The sequence below is a fragment of the Ovis canadensis genome, chromosome 4 (assembly GCF_042477335.2).
Source record: "Ovis canadensis isolate MfBH-ARS-UI-01 breed Bighorn chromosome 4, ARS-UI_OviCan_v2, whole genome shotgun sequence".
Lineage (NCBI taxonomy): Eukaryota > Metazoa > Chordata > Mammalia > Artiodactyla > Bovidae > Ovis > Ovis canadensis.
Genome location: NC_091248.1, coordinates 85,815,936 through 85,828,201, shown reverse-complemented (window position 1 = coordinate 85,828,201; position 12,266 = coordinate 85,815,936). Strand labels below are relative to the sequence as shown.

Below are 12,266 nucleotides of genomic sequence, written 5' to 3'. Positions count from 1 at the left end.
CTAGAATTTCATTTCCCTGCTCCAACTGCTATGCTGTTATATATAAGCACTGGCTGCTTGAATGAATCACATGCTATCCCTTTATCCAAGGAGGACACAGGAATAGATGCTACTAAGTGCAAAACACTGGGGGAAAATAATACACTTTGCTTTAATCCCAACCAGATTTGTGGCTGACGGAAAGAAACGCTCGCATGCAAAGCTGACAAACAGGGTGAGATTAGTCACCCTCATGAAACTAGAATTCCTAGGGAGCCATGATGTATTCTGGAGGAGGGCATGGCAACCCACTCCAGTAATCTTGCCTGGAGAATCCCATGGACAGAGGAGCCTGGAGGGCCACAGTCCATGGGGTCACAAAGAGTTGGACACAACTGAGCAACTAAGCATAGCACAGCCCAGCACAGCACATGATGCATTAGACAAGGAATAATGATCATCATTTGTTTTTAACCCCAGAAGGAGGTGATGACAGCAATGGGTGAAAAAATTATTCTTCCTAACCTCTCAGGGGAGACCTTGGAGAACTCCCCAGATGCCCCTATGGTAAAATCTCATTTGTCTGGAATTATAGATTCTAATGCTACAAGGCAGTATTGAGAGGTGGCAAGCTCCCTATCTGAGGCAGTGTTGGAATGGAAAGACCCGTGATGACGTGTCATAAATGTGTGGATGTGCCAGAGCTGGGTGGTTGCTGGATTGTTGCTTCCAAATCTGGAATCAAAGACTCAGGGTCAATTTAGGTCAGCGCGTCCCATGGCGGAAAGGCAAGGCCAGCACAGACTACAGACGTTGAAAAGCCTCTGAGACCACTTTGGCTATTAAACCCGCAGCTTTTGGACAGCTCACTCTCTACTTAACTGAAGGTGAAAGAATTATAATGATTAATGTGCATTTACTGTCATGGATCTAAAACCAGCAAATTCTGCCAACAGGGATTTTTTAAGAAAGGAAACCAAGGAACAACATATAATTAGCTGACAGTTATTTAGGAGTTAATTATTCAGTCCTTTGTTTCACTTCTTCCCACTTAATTCCTTTTGACCACTTCTCTGTTGACTTGCTTCCCTTGCCCGTTAGAGAAGTGAAGCAGGTGAGACTCTAAGTTATAAGGGGGCATTCTGTGGCTGGAAGCAGTCATAAAAAGTTTGGTAAAGGGAAGGAAAGGAGGGCAGGAGGATATTATAATTACTGGAAAAGTGATTGTTTGCTCTTTTATTTTGGTTAGCGGGGTATAAAGGAAAGTGTGGGCTCTGAAGTCAAACAGAATGAGCTTTGGTTTCTTGTTTCTGCCACTTAATACACAATCTGTGTGTCCTCAGGCAGAATAACTTCATTGGTCTGACTCAGCTTCCTTACAGAGAAAACAGGAATATCAATATCTGTGTTGGAAGACAGTGGCAACAATTGAATAAAATAATGCAAAGAGCCAAATACAAATCTTCCCATCCAGCAGACTCTCAAGCTACATTATGAAAATTATCTAAAATTTACTCCTCTCAGATAACTGCTGCTGCTGCTGCTAAGTCTTCAGTCATGTCCAACTTTGTGCGACCCCATAGACAGCAGCCCACCAGGCTCCCCCGTCCCTGGGATTCTTCAGGCAAGAACACTGGAGTGGGTTGCCATTTCCTTCTCCAATGCATGAAAGTGAAAAGTGAAGGTGAAGTTGCTCAGTTGTGTCCGACTCTTTAGCGACCTCATGGACTGCAGCCTACCAGGCTCCTCCGTCCATGGGATTTTCTAGGCAAGAGTACTGGAGTACTTCTTCTCAGATAACTAAGATATGACTAAAAGCAAATGTTCCTAAAATGAGAAGTAGGAGTTCCCAAGTAAATGTACACATTTTAATCTGCAAACTTCTTGATTTAAATTTGCTCTTGAAATTTCCATTAAACTTTACCTGTCGACTTCCTTGCTTGGAAGAGCAGCTGCTTGTGCTCCTTGAAGGTGAGACCAATTTTTGGGATACCGCAAGGCTCTTCTCATCACTCATCTTGAATGGCGTGTCACTTAGCCTCAGTGTAGTCAGAATGCCATCAGAAGACAGTGGAGCAGGGAGTATAGATACGGAAGTCCCACACAGGCAGGTGGCTCAGCTTTTATCCAATATGTTTCAAAACCATTTTGGATGCCCTAGAGAAAATCCCTAAAACCAAAATAAAAGAATTAGCAAAAAAGTCCCAGGCATCAGACATCATCTATAATTAGCCACTGAATGTCTGAAAGTTGTTTATCCACACTACAGATTACAGAGCCATGATGGTTAGTCATATCAGGGGCTGGAAAGGAAAAGATGCTTTATACCTATCTCTTATTGAAAATTATGGTGGTGGTTTTTCATATATGTGGTTTTTCATGTAGCTCTGCAATGTGACAGGCTTAAGAACACTAGTAGAAAATCTGAGTCCAGACACATAGAAAATCTGTACCATAAAAAAAATCCCAAATCACAGTGAGATACCACTTCACACCCATGATGATAGATATAATCAAAAACCTGAGAAATAACAAGTGTTGGAAGAAACTGGAACCTCCAGGTATTCCTTCTAGAAATTCAAACTGGTGCAGCTGTAATTGACAACAGTCTGGCAGATTTTTAGAAGTTAAACATAGAATTATCCTATGATTCAGCACTTACACTCCTAGGTATATACCAAAAGCATTGAAAAAAGTATTTCAACAAAAATTTGTACAAGAAGGGTCACAGCAACGCTATTTACTCACAATAGCCAAAGGTAAAAATAACCCAAATATCCATCAACTGATTAACGAATAAATTACATACTGTAAGTGATAGGGGTCTGGATGTTTGTGCCTGCCCCCAAGCCCACCATCCAAATTCATATGTGGAAATCCTAATGCCCAACAAGACTGTACTACAAGGTAGGGGTTTGGGGAGGTGCTAGGTCCTGAGGGAAGAGCCCTCATGAATGGAATTACTGCCCTTATGAAAGAGACCCCAGAAGTCCCCAGCCCCTTCTACCATGTGAGGCTACCATGATAAGCCTGGCACCTAGAGGGCACTCTGGCCATACTGACATCTTCATCTTGGGCTTCCAGCCTCTAGTCCTGTGAGGAATAAACTTTTATGCTTATATGCCATCCAGTCTGCAACATTTTGTTAGAACAGCCCAAACAGACTGAAAGAGTATATTCACACAATGGAATTATTTTTTCAGGAATTAAAAGGAATGAAGTACTGACACATGCTGTAACGTAAATGAGCCCTAAAAACATTATGCTAAATGAAACAGCCGGACATAAAAAACCCCCACATAGTACATGTTTCTATTTATATGAAACATCCAAAGCAGGCAAATCCATAGAGACAGAAAGCCAATTAGTGGTTGTCAGGGGCTGGGGGATTTGAGGAATAGAGTTCAGCTACAGGGTTTCCTTTAATGGTGATTAAAATGTTCTGGAACTAGTATATTGTGAAAGTACTAAATGTCCCTGAATTATATACTTGAAAATGGTTAAAAAGTTAATTTTATGTTATGTATATTTTACAACAATTTTTTAAAATCCCTTTCTGTTTTTTTGAGGGGATGTGGTTGGGGAATTTGTTCTACCAAAGGTTTCTGGAGACATCTTCTAAAAAAAACTACAACATGGTATAACAAAAACCATGGGGAAAGCTGAATTTTCCATATCATCTATTAGCATATTCGTAAGGGCTTCCCTGGTAGCTCAGCTGGTAAAGAATTCACCTGCAATGCAGGAGACCCCAGTTTGATTCCTGGACAGAGGAGCCTGGTGGGCACAACTGAGCAACCAAGCACAAAACTAAAACAATGGTCATTTGGTGAGTCCATACTACTTACTGCCAAGCACTTTAGTATGGGTTCCCCATACAGTGTCTCATTTCATCAAAGTCTGATGGGAAAAAGCCAAGTTTCTAAGACGTTAGGTCACTTGACCAATCACACAGCTGGCAAGTGACTGAATCCAGGCTAGATGCCGGACCTATAACCTTGGTGCTGGAAATGAGCATGCCTGAGTAGCCAGGGCTGGTGAGAACAGCTACTGCCCCATCTCTGGAACCTAAGAGAACTGAGGAGCTAAGCTAGGAAGACTCAGGAGGGAGCGCATCAGAAGCCAGCTCTGAAAAGGCAATGCTCCATCTTTTCCACAGCACCGATCTCCAAGATGGTGGTATCTCTGGTGGGGAAGGGGATGGACCAGGACAGACGCAGAGACCCCTTTATGAAACCAAGTCCCCTGAAACTGAGTTCCATGCTGAACTGGTGATTAATCTCCCTATCCAAAACTTTATTCCCTCTCTTGTTTCATAACTGTTCCTCCTCAGGATTGAAGAGTATCAAAGTAAAAGGCAGGAGCCTGTGGAGCCTTCCCAGGACAGACCAAGTTTCTGAGACTGTTATGTCACCTGACCAATCCCCATCCCCAGGTCCTCCGCCTGCCTCTTGTTTACAGGAAAGCTTTAGTTTCCCAGGTCTCCCCGGAGTCTCAAAAGGCTGGCTCAAGAGTTAATGATTAGGAAATGTGATGATGTAGGAACAAAGAATGGCTTTTGGGCCAGGAAACTGGTAATGATTTAGACCATAAACCAGCAGAGCCACTGAACTCCCAGTTCCATGAAAGATATAAAGGTTTGACTCAGACATGCTTTTGCTGAAATCAGGACCCCACCAGATGAAAACTGCTGACCACAAGCATGGAGACCCCCAGCTAGGTTGAAACTAGAAGTGATGCTCGAAACTTCATGCCATCATGATGCCAATCAGTATGTGGACTGTGCACAAGCTGATCACACACCCCGCAGCCCCCTCACTCTCACTGTCTTTAAAACCTTTGTCTCCCAACTGGCAACTTGGAGATGGTATTAGGACATTAGTCCACCATCTTCCCAGGTTGCTGGCCTCCTGAAAAAAGCAATTTTACCTTTTCCACCAACTCTTGTCTCTTGAGTACCGGCCTTCTGAGCAGGGAGCAGTTGAACCTGGGTTTGGTCAGCCTCATTTGGTTACATTTACAAGTGGTTGGCTGTGCTGCCCCCAGCCAACCCTTCAGCTCTCTAGAGGGCCTTCATCCATAGCCCTGAGTTAAGGATGACTAACATGTTTAGGTTTTGCCTTCAGACTTTTATTTAACACACTAAGTGCAAAAAAATTCTACAACTTTCCCAAGCACATTAACAGTAATTGAAATTTTTTAATATATAATTCATTTGGTTCTTAGTAAATTATAAAGAATTATATGGTTGTCCAGGAACAAGCTAGTTAAATATTATATCAAACTTCTGGTTAATTGTTAAATACTCGTCTACTAATCCTTTCACTAATACTTCTAAAATAATGCGTATGCCAAGGTCATAAAATAAAACCAAGACAACAACAACAAAAAAAAACATCAAAATCTCAGAAAATAAAATAAAGGTAGCTGTAAGTCATAGAACTCAATTCCCATGTTGCTTTTATAGATCTTCCCTACAAATCTATGTATTCATCATAAATCAAATCCAACAATAAATAAGACTAAAAACAAACCAACCAATATCAGCCTCCTGGGAAGTTAGCTTTACTTACGGGGCGTGACTAATTGTACCTAAAGTTAGAAGCAAATGCAGCCCAGTTAAAAATGACAAGAGAGGCTGTTAAGATATATCAATAGTGTGTTTAAAAGCAGTGTTGGCTGTTGCTATTTAAGAAAGAAAGAAAAAGAAAAACCTGATGGGAACCCCAAATGATGAAATGTCTGTGGGGGGGGGGGGGCAGCCATTGCTATGACAACCGGTTTCACAGTGGATGAGAAATGCCAACAAAGGGATTCCACTTTTGTGTGTTTTTTTTGTTTTGTTTTGTTCTGTTTCAAGGCTGAGATTCTAACAGTGAGAGCACGGGACAAAGTGAAGTGTGACACGTGCAGAGGGACAGAAAAGAGCACTTAGTGCATAAAATAAGAGTCACAATTCTGAAACTGTGCCAAATCAGAAACACCATAATCCTGTCCTAGAGTAGAGGCATCTGATTAAAAGAGTCACCTCTATCTTTTAACCCTGTCAAATTTCACCTTGCAGGCAACAGCTACTAAGGCCAGAGCTGTGAGTAAGCTAAATCCTATACTCATTGAAATTGGAACTTTGAGTAAAGACCTCCGAAGGCACCATCTGCTGTGGCCCCCACCCCTGCCTCCTCCTCCTCCTCTTCTGGGTAAAATAAAAGGTGGGAATCCACAACCCTGCCCAGATCCACCCCTGGGTGAGTTTGAGATGATGTCTAAGGAAATAAATGTTTCATCCCCCAGCCCCTTCCTATCTAACCTCATCAGAAATTCAGTCAAAATTACTAAGGGCAACTTAAAGGTCAAAAGAAGTCAAATTCTGGGGAAAGGATATGCTTAAATCAGGGCAGAATAAAGAATGAAGGCAGTAGTAGCCCCAGACTAAGGTACCAGAGGAGTAAGCTGGTTGCATGGAATGAGGCAGCTATTGCCTCCAACTTATGGGACCCTGCAGGCTGGCCTGGGTTTGGCCCGGGCAGCGGGGAGGGCGCGGAGGTGGGTCACCAGAGGAAAGACCTCGATGAGAGTCCTTACACAGAGGACCTTGACAAAGGGGAGTCACATGAAAGTCTGGTGTCATCTACTCCAACTAGCTAAGTAAAAGGGCAAAGAGAAAGCCCTGTAGGGAGACAGACACTGGCCAGCAGCCAGGCCACAGATGCAGTGGTGTAAGTCTTGAAGAGGCAGGAACACATGAAAAACACTGGTGCTTTCAATCCCCCCATGGACAACCTCTAACTCAAGAAGAGTATTGGTTTGAACAAAATACAAGAGTTTCCTTGCTCATAGACTGAGAACAACCTGTATTTCCCCCTTATTATTCACTGAGTCACCTTACATACAGTAAAGTGAACAAATCTTAAGTGCACAGACAACCCTGAGAGCTTACATTTTATATTTGCAAATACTGACATAACCACCACCTGGATCAAGACACGGAGCATATGCAGCCTCCCCACAAGGTTTCTGCACCCTCTGGCCCTTGATCTGCCTGGTGAGGAGCTGGTTCTTCTGCTCCTGCAGGTACCTGTCAACATACCCCAGGGACAGAGAGCTGGGACCTCCCGAGCTTGCTAGAACAGGAAATATGACGGCTCTTGTGCCTTCTGGCTAATGCAAGCGTTTGTTGTGCAACGGAACTCAGAGACTCACTCTCATTTCAACAAATCACCGAGTAGCCAAATCCAATCCCTATTGGGATAAGAAGCTCAGTGCATTTACGTCGATTCAAAAATGCTTCTCTTGGGCCTCTGAGATGAGCTTGGGTCCTCTCTCACCACTGCCACCCATCTGGACAAGCAGCAGGGCCGGGTCCAAGAGAAAATGGAGCTCTGGTTACAAGCCCACTGGGCGTAACAGGTGCAAACATATGTCGTCCAGAGGCTCAATTAGGGAAGAGAGAACTCCTATTTCTACCAAGAAAGGGGAAGAATAAAAGACCAAAGCACTGTCGAGCAATTTGGCAACAAAGGCTATTTTAAGACCTATTTTAGAAATTTTCACTAAGAAAAGAATGTACAGTTTGGGAAAAGACACAAAGAGAGATTCACATCAAGACCTATGCGCCTTCATGAAAAGATGCTCAATATCACTAATTATTAGAGACATGTAAATCAAAACTAAAATGAGGCATCACCTCACAACTGTCAGAATGGCTATCATCAAAAAGAACACAAATAACAAAAGTCAGTAAGGATGTGGAGAAAAGGGAACCTTCATGCACTGCTTGTGGGAATGTAAGTTGGTACATGCTAAGTTGCTTCAGTCATGTCCAACTCTTTGCAACCGTATGGTCTGTAGCCTGCCAGTCTGGTGCAGCCATTATGGAAAACAGTATGGAGGTTCCTAAGAAAACTAAAAAATAAAATTACCATATAATCCAGCAATCCCACTCCTGGGCATATATCTACACAAAAACATAATTTTAAAAGATATATGTACCCCTATGTTCATAGCAGCATTATTCACAATAGCAAGACATGGAAATAACCTAAATGTCCACCGAAAGATGAATGAGTAAAGAAGACGACATACACAAAAGAATACTACTCATCCACAAAAGAATGAGATAATGCCATTTGCAGCAACGAGGATGCAACTCGAGATTATCATACTAAGTGAAGTCAGAAAGAAAAAGACAAATACCACGTATCACTTGTATGTGGAATCTAAAATATGGCACAAATGATCTTCTTGTTCAGTCACTCAGTCATGTCCAACTCTTTGCGACCCCGTGGTCTGCAGCACGCCAGGCTTCCCTGTCCTTCACCATCTCCCAGAGCCTGCTCAAACTCATGTCCATTGAACCTACCTGTGAAACAGAAACACTCACAGACATACAGAACAGAGTTGTGGTTGCTGAGGGGATGGAGGAAAGACTGACTGGGAGTTTGGGGTTTGCACATGCAAACTACTACGCACAGAATGGATGGGAGCTATACTCAATATCCTGGGATAAACCATAGTGAAAAGAATGTAAAAAAAGAATGTATATATGTGTATAACTGAGTCAATTTGCTGTACAGCAGAAATTAACACAACATTGTAAATCAACTATGTGTTTGTGTGTTCAGTCATGTCTGACTCTTTGCAACCCCATGGACGATAGTCCCCCAGGCTTCTCTATCTATGGAATTTCCCAGGCAAGGAAACTGGAGTAGGCTGCTATTTTGCACCCCAGGAGGTCTTCCTGACCCAGGGCACAAACCGGCATCTCCTACGTCTCTTGGATTGGCAGGCAGTTTCTTTATCACTGCGTCACCCGGGAAGCACTTCAATTAAAAAAAACTTTTTTAAAGACTTATGTGCCTTGAAAGGAGCTAGACTTGGGTTTAAATTGGTGCTCCCTTATTACAAACTCTGTTCATCTTGATCAATGTATTAACCTCTCTGATCTTCAGGGTTTCTTTACGCAGGAAATGGGGAACTGTGAGGATTAAATGAGAAAATGAGGATAAAGAGCCTGCCCTGAATGCAATAGACACTCAACAGAAGCTAGTTTCACATCCTCCTTACTTGACTTCCTGGAAGTGGCATATGCACCAAAGATACAATCCTATACTCCTCTTGCAACCAAAAACAAATAAGTACTCTACAGAATGTTGAAACGTTTTTGTCTTTCAATATATTAACATTTCCCCAAATCTGTAACACAAGTGTGAACAGATTTTTTAACTGTCAAAGCAGCATGCTTACTTTGGGACAAGCCATACATGCAGAAAGATTAAAGCCACATAGTTCATCACCACTGGCTGCCCCCAAAAGCAGCTAAACTGGTAGATCTGGAATGGCAGCATATAACACAGCCATTTATTGATCTATTAGACCTGAGGGTCTGCACTCACACATTTGGTTATGTTTTGCTTGAAAAACACAGGGTTTGCTTCCAGCCTTGGAAACAACTCCTATGAAGACCAGATGGCATACAGTTTCAGTTAATTTAAAATTCCCCAGTAAGATATGCCAACTAAAGAAGGTCCTTTACCACCCAGTTCAAGGATCAGCTACCGAAGTCATTGACCTTCAACATACCATGAAAGGATTTCCGGATGGAATCAGGAATGAGGCACTTTGTGCTCTGGGAAAACTGGCAGAACAGGCCTTTAGATAGCTAGATATTTTCAGAAGAAATTTTATGCAGGCAGTTTCTTGCATCTTTCCATACTTAGAAAAGTATTAAAACCATTAACTAAGATATTTGTTCCTCATGACTGGCAGCAACCCCCTGCCAAGATGTGTGCTTGATTGCATGTACCCCTTCTCCAAAATCACATACCTACTGAGCTATTCTCCCAACTTCTTCGAAGCAGTCTTCAGGGCGATCTGAGAGGCTGTCTCTCAAGCTACAGCCCTCAGTAAGCCCCCAAATAAAACTAGAACTCACAGCTTTCATGTTGTATGTTTGTATTTCATGACAAATTATGTACTGAATGGAATGTCCATTTCTGGTCTTCTTTGGTAAAAGAAAATTATTCAAATCCTGGATATGCATCTTTTTGGAAATGATACCTTCTGAAACATCTTGATTCCCCAAAATGTTACATGATCAAAAGTAGGGCTTTCATTATTTGACTGTAAGCTCCAAAATGATCAGAGCTTTCCAGAAGCTAGTTCTAACCACAATGCCCTTGGACAGCTGGCCCTGGCTTTCTGTGTGCGATGCTGGCCAATCTGCATTAACTATCTGGACTCTGGATGGCTGGACTGATTCAGGGAGGCTGACATCTGACTGTCCCTGAGGGATGAGTCCTGCGGCTCAGAGGCAAAGGAGTTGCCACCCCCTCTACCCTAATGGCAGACAGCCCCTCCAGAAACCTTCTGTCCTTGTATTTTCTCTATCCTAGACCTGCTGGGAGGACAGGGGTCTAGAGGTCTAAAGATTCAAATGCTCACTTTGTCACATTAAAACAGAATATCCATTTCCACCCCCTCCCAATCCACGAAAAGCACATTATCTGCCCTTTGTGTTCCACTTCTTCAGAGAGGAACATGTTATTGCGCAGATCCCAATCCAGCAACAGAAATGCATGGGAACACAGATTTGAAGTGTGGCAGCTTCCATGAGACAAAAACCTTGACAGGGACACCAGGTTTAAGTTTTGTTCAAACCATTTATCTTCCACCATTGAATAAAAAGAATGAAAAGCCTCAAAATACTGGTCAGTCGCTACACAGAATCCTGGAACCTAAGAGTGAATTCTAGCCCAACTTTTCACGCAAAGCAAGAATTCTCTCAGTAACATTGCTGGGTCATTTCTTCTTGACCATTTCCCATAACAGAAACAGGGCACCCCATGTTACTTTTTGTTAAAAATGCCTTTTCACTTAGAGTTGAACTTTGTCTCACTAGGATACATGGGTCCTCCATCTGCACTCCATCACTAAAGAGAAGATGAACCACTTCTATCACCATAACATGCATTGGAACTACCATCACTTCCACTCCCCACCCAGCAAATCTTTTCTTCCCCAAACCAGTCACATTCGCATCAGCCACTTCTTATCTGATCGTCATAATCACAGATATCCAACTCTGATTACACTTCAATTTGTCTGTGCTTCCCTGAAAATGATTCCCAGAGGTAAAGACAACTTCCAGGCATGGTCTGCTGAGAGCAGGACAGAAAGAAACAATCACCTCCCTTGCCTTATACACACCACAACTGTTAATACTGCCTCACTTCATCCTAGCTGGGGACTCCCACCCCCTTCCTAGCATGCACTGTCCTTGCAGTTCTCTAGGACTGTGATGTGATAGGAACTGTGGAGAAGCTGGCCTGCCTTCTTTCTGAGCAGGATTCCTTACTTCCTTTAGCTGAAATTCTTGATGGTTCTTTATTATGATTAATTACCCCATATTAGTTTTATCTCATCATCCCAGCCTATCAAGATATCTCTGGGCAGCAACTGTCATTCTGTGTGTTTGGCCAACTTTTCCTTTGTTGTGCCATTCAGAGATTGCACAGGCGTGTGAATTCTGTCCTCACCCAAGTAAACCACATGGGAGATTTAATAAGAAGAGTGTCAAGGGCACTGAGGTTTTCTCCATAGCTTGATGTTAATTTGTTCATTAATTAACGTTTCGGGGACCAACTGTGCCAACCCACTGCAAATCCCCATAACTGTAGAGTCATTTCTCAAAGTGCCCAGATCTATCTACCTTCTTCAAAATCTCATGGATCATTGTTTTTAAAAGCCAAATTTTGGAAGCTCCAAAACCTTTTATTATCCAAAGCTTGTGGGTTTTCAAAAATTGAGCTCAGACCAGGAGCATCAACATTACCTGGGAGCTTGTGAGAAATGCAAATTCCCAGGCCCCATCACAGACCTGCAGATTTGGGAACTGAGGGTGGGGCTGAGTCATCTGTTTTCAGCAAGTTCTCCAGGAGATTCTGACACACAGGTATAAGGATCACTGCTGTGGTTGAATACTGCATCTCTGGCATAGAACCTTGGGACATCCAGTGTACTTTCATCAGGAGACTGGAGGAGACCCTGAGCTCTTTTCCGAGGAAGATTCTGTCCTGTTTCTTAGCTTCTCCTTTAAGCCAAGGACAGCAAAAGCCAGGTATATGTGTTTCCTGTCCCCGCTCCCATGCTTAAAACACTCCCATCATGGTGAGTTTTCTCCAACAGATCTCCAAACACCTGGAAGATAGTTGGCTGGAAAAATCCTATCCTGCCAAGGTCCACATGGGTACAGTGGGGCAGGCAGAGGTCTGTGAATCCCTTTATCCTGA

The 12,266-nt window shown here is 42.8% G+C and overlaps 1 protein-coding gene across 3 annotated transcripts in view; it reads right to left on the bottom strand.

The window, feature by feature from the left end:
* Nucleotides 1–12,266, bottom strand: part of OSBPL3 (oxysterol binding protein like 3) — a 195,945-nt gene that overhangs the window by 98,127 nt on the left and 85,552 nt on the right. For all 3 annotated transcript variants that reach the window (XM_069588163.1, XM_069588162.1, XM_069588164.1), the window contains one exon: nucleotides 1,904–2,149. In XM_069588163.1, coding sequence (XP_069444264.1) covers nucleotides 1,904–1,996 — 93 coding nt within the window. In that variant the 5' untranslated portion in view covers nucleotides 1,997–2,149. The remainder of the gene's footprint in view (nucleotides 1–1,903; nucleotides 2,150–12,266) is intronic.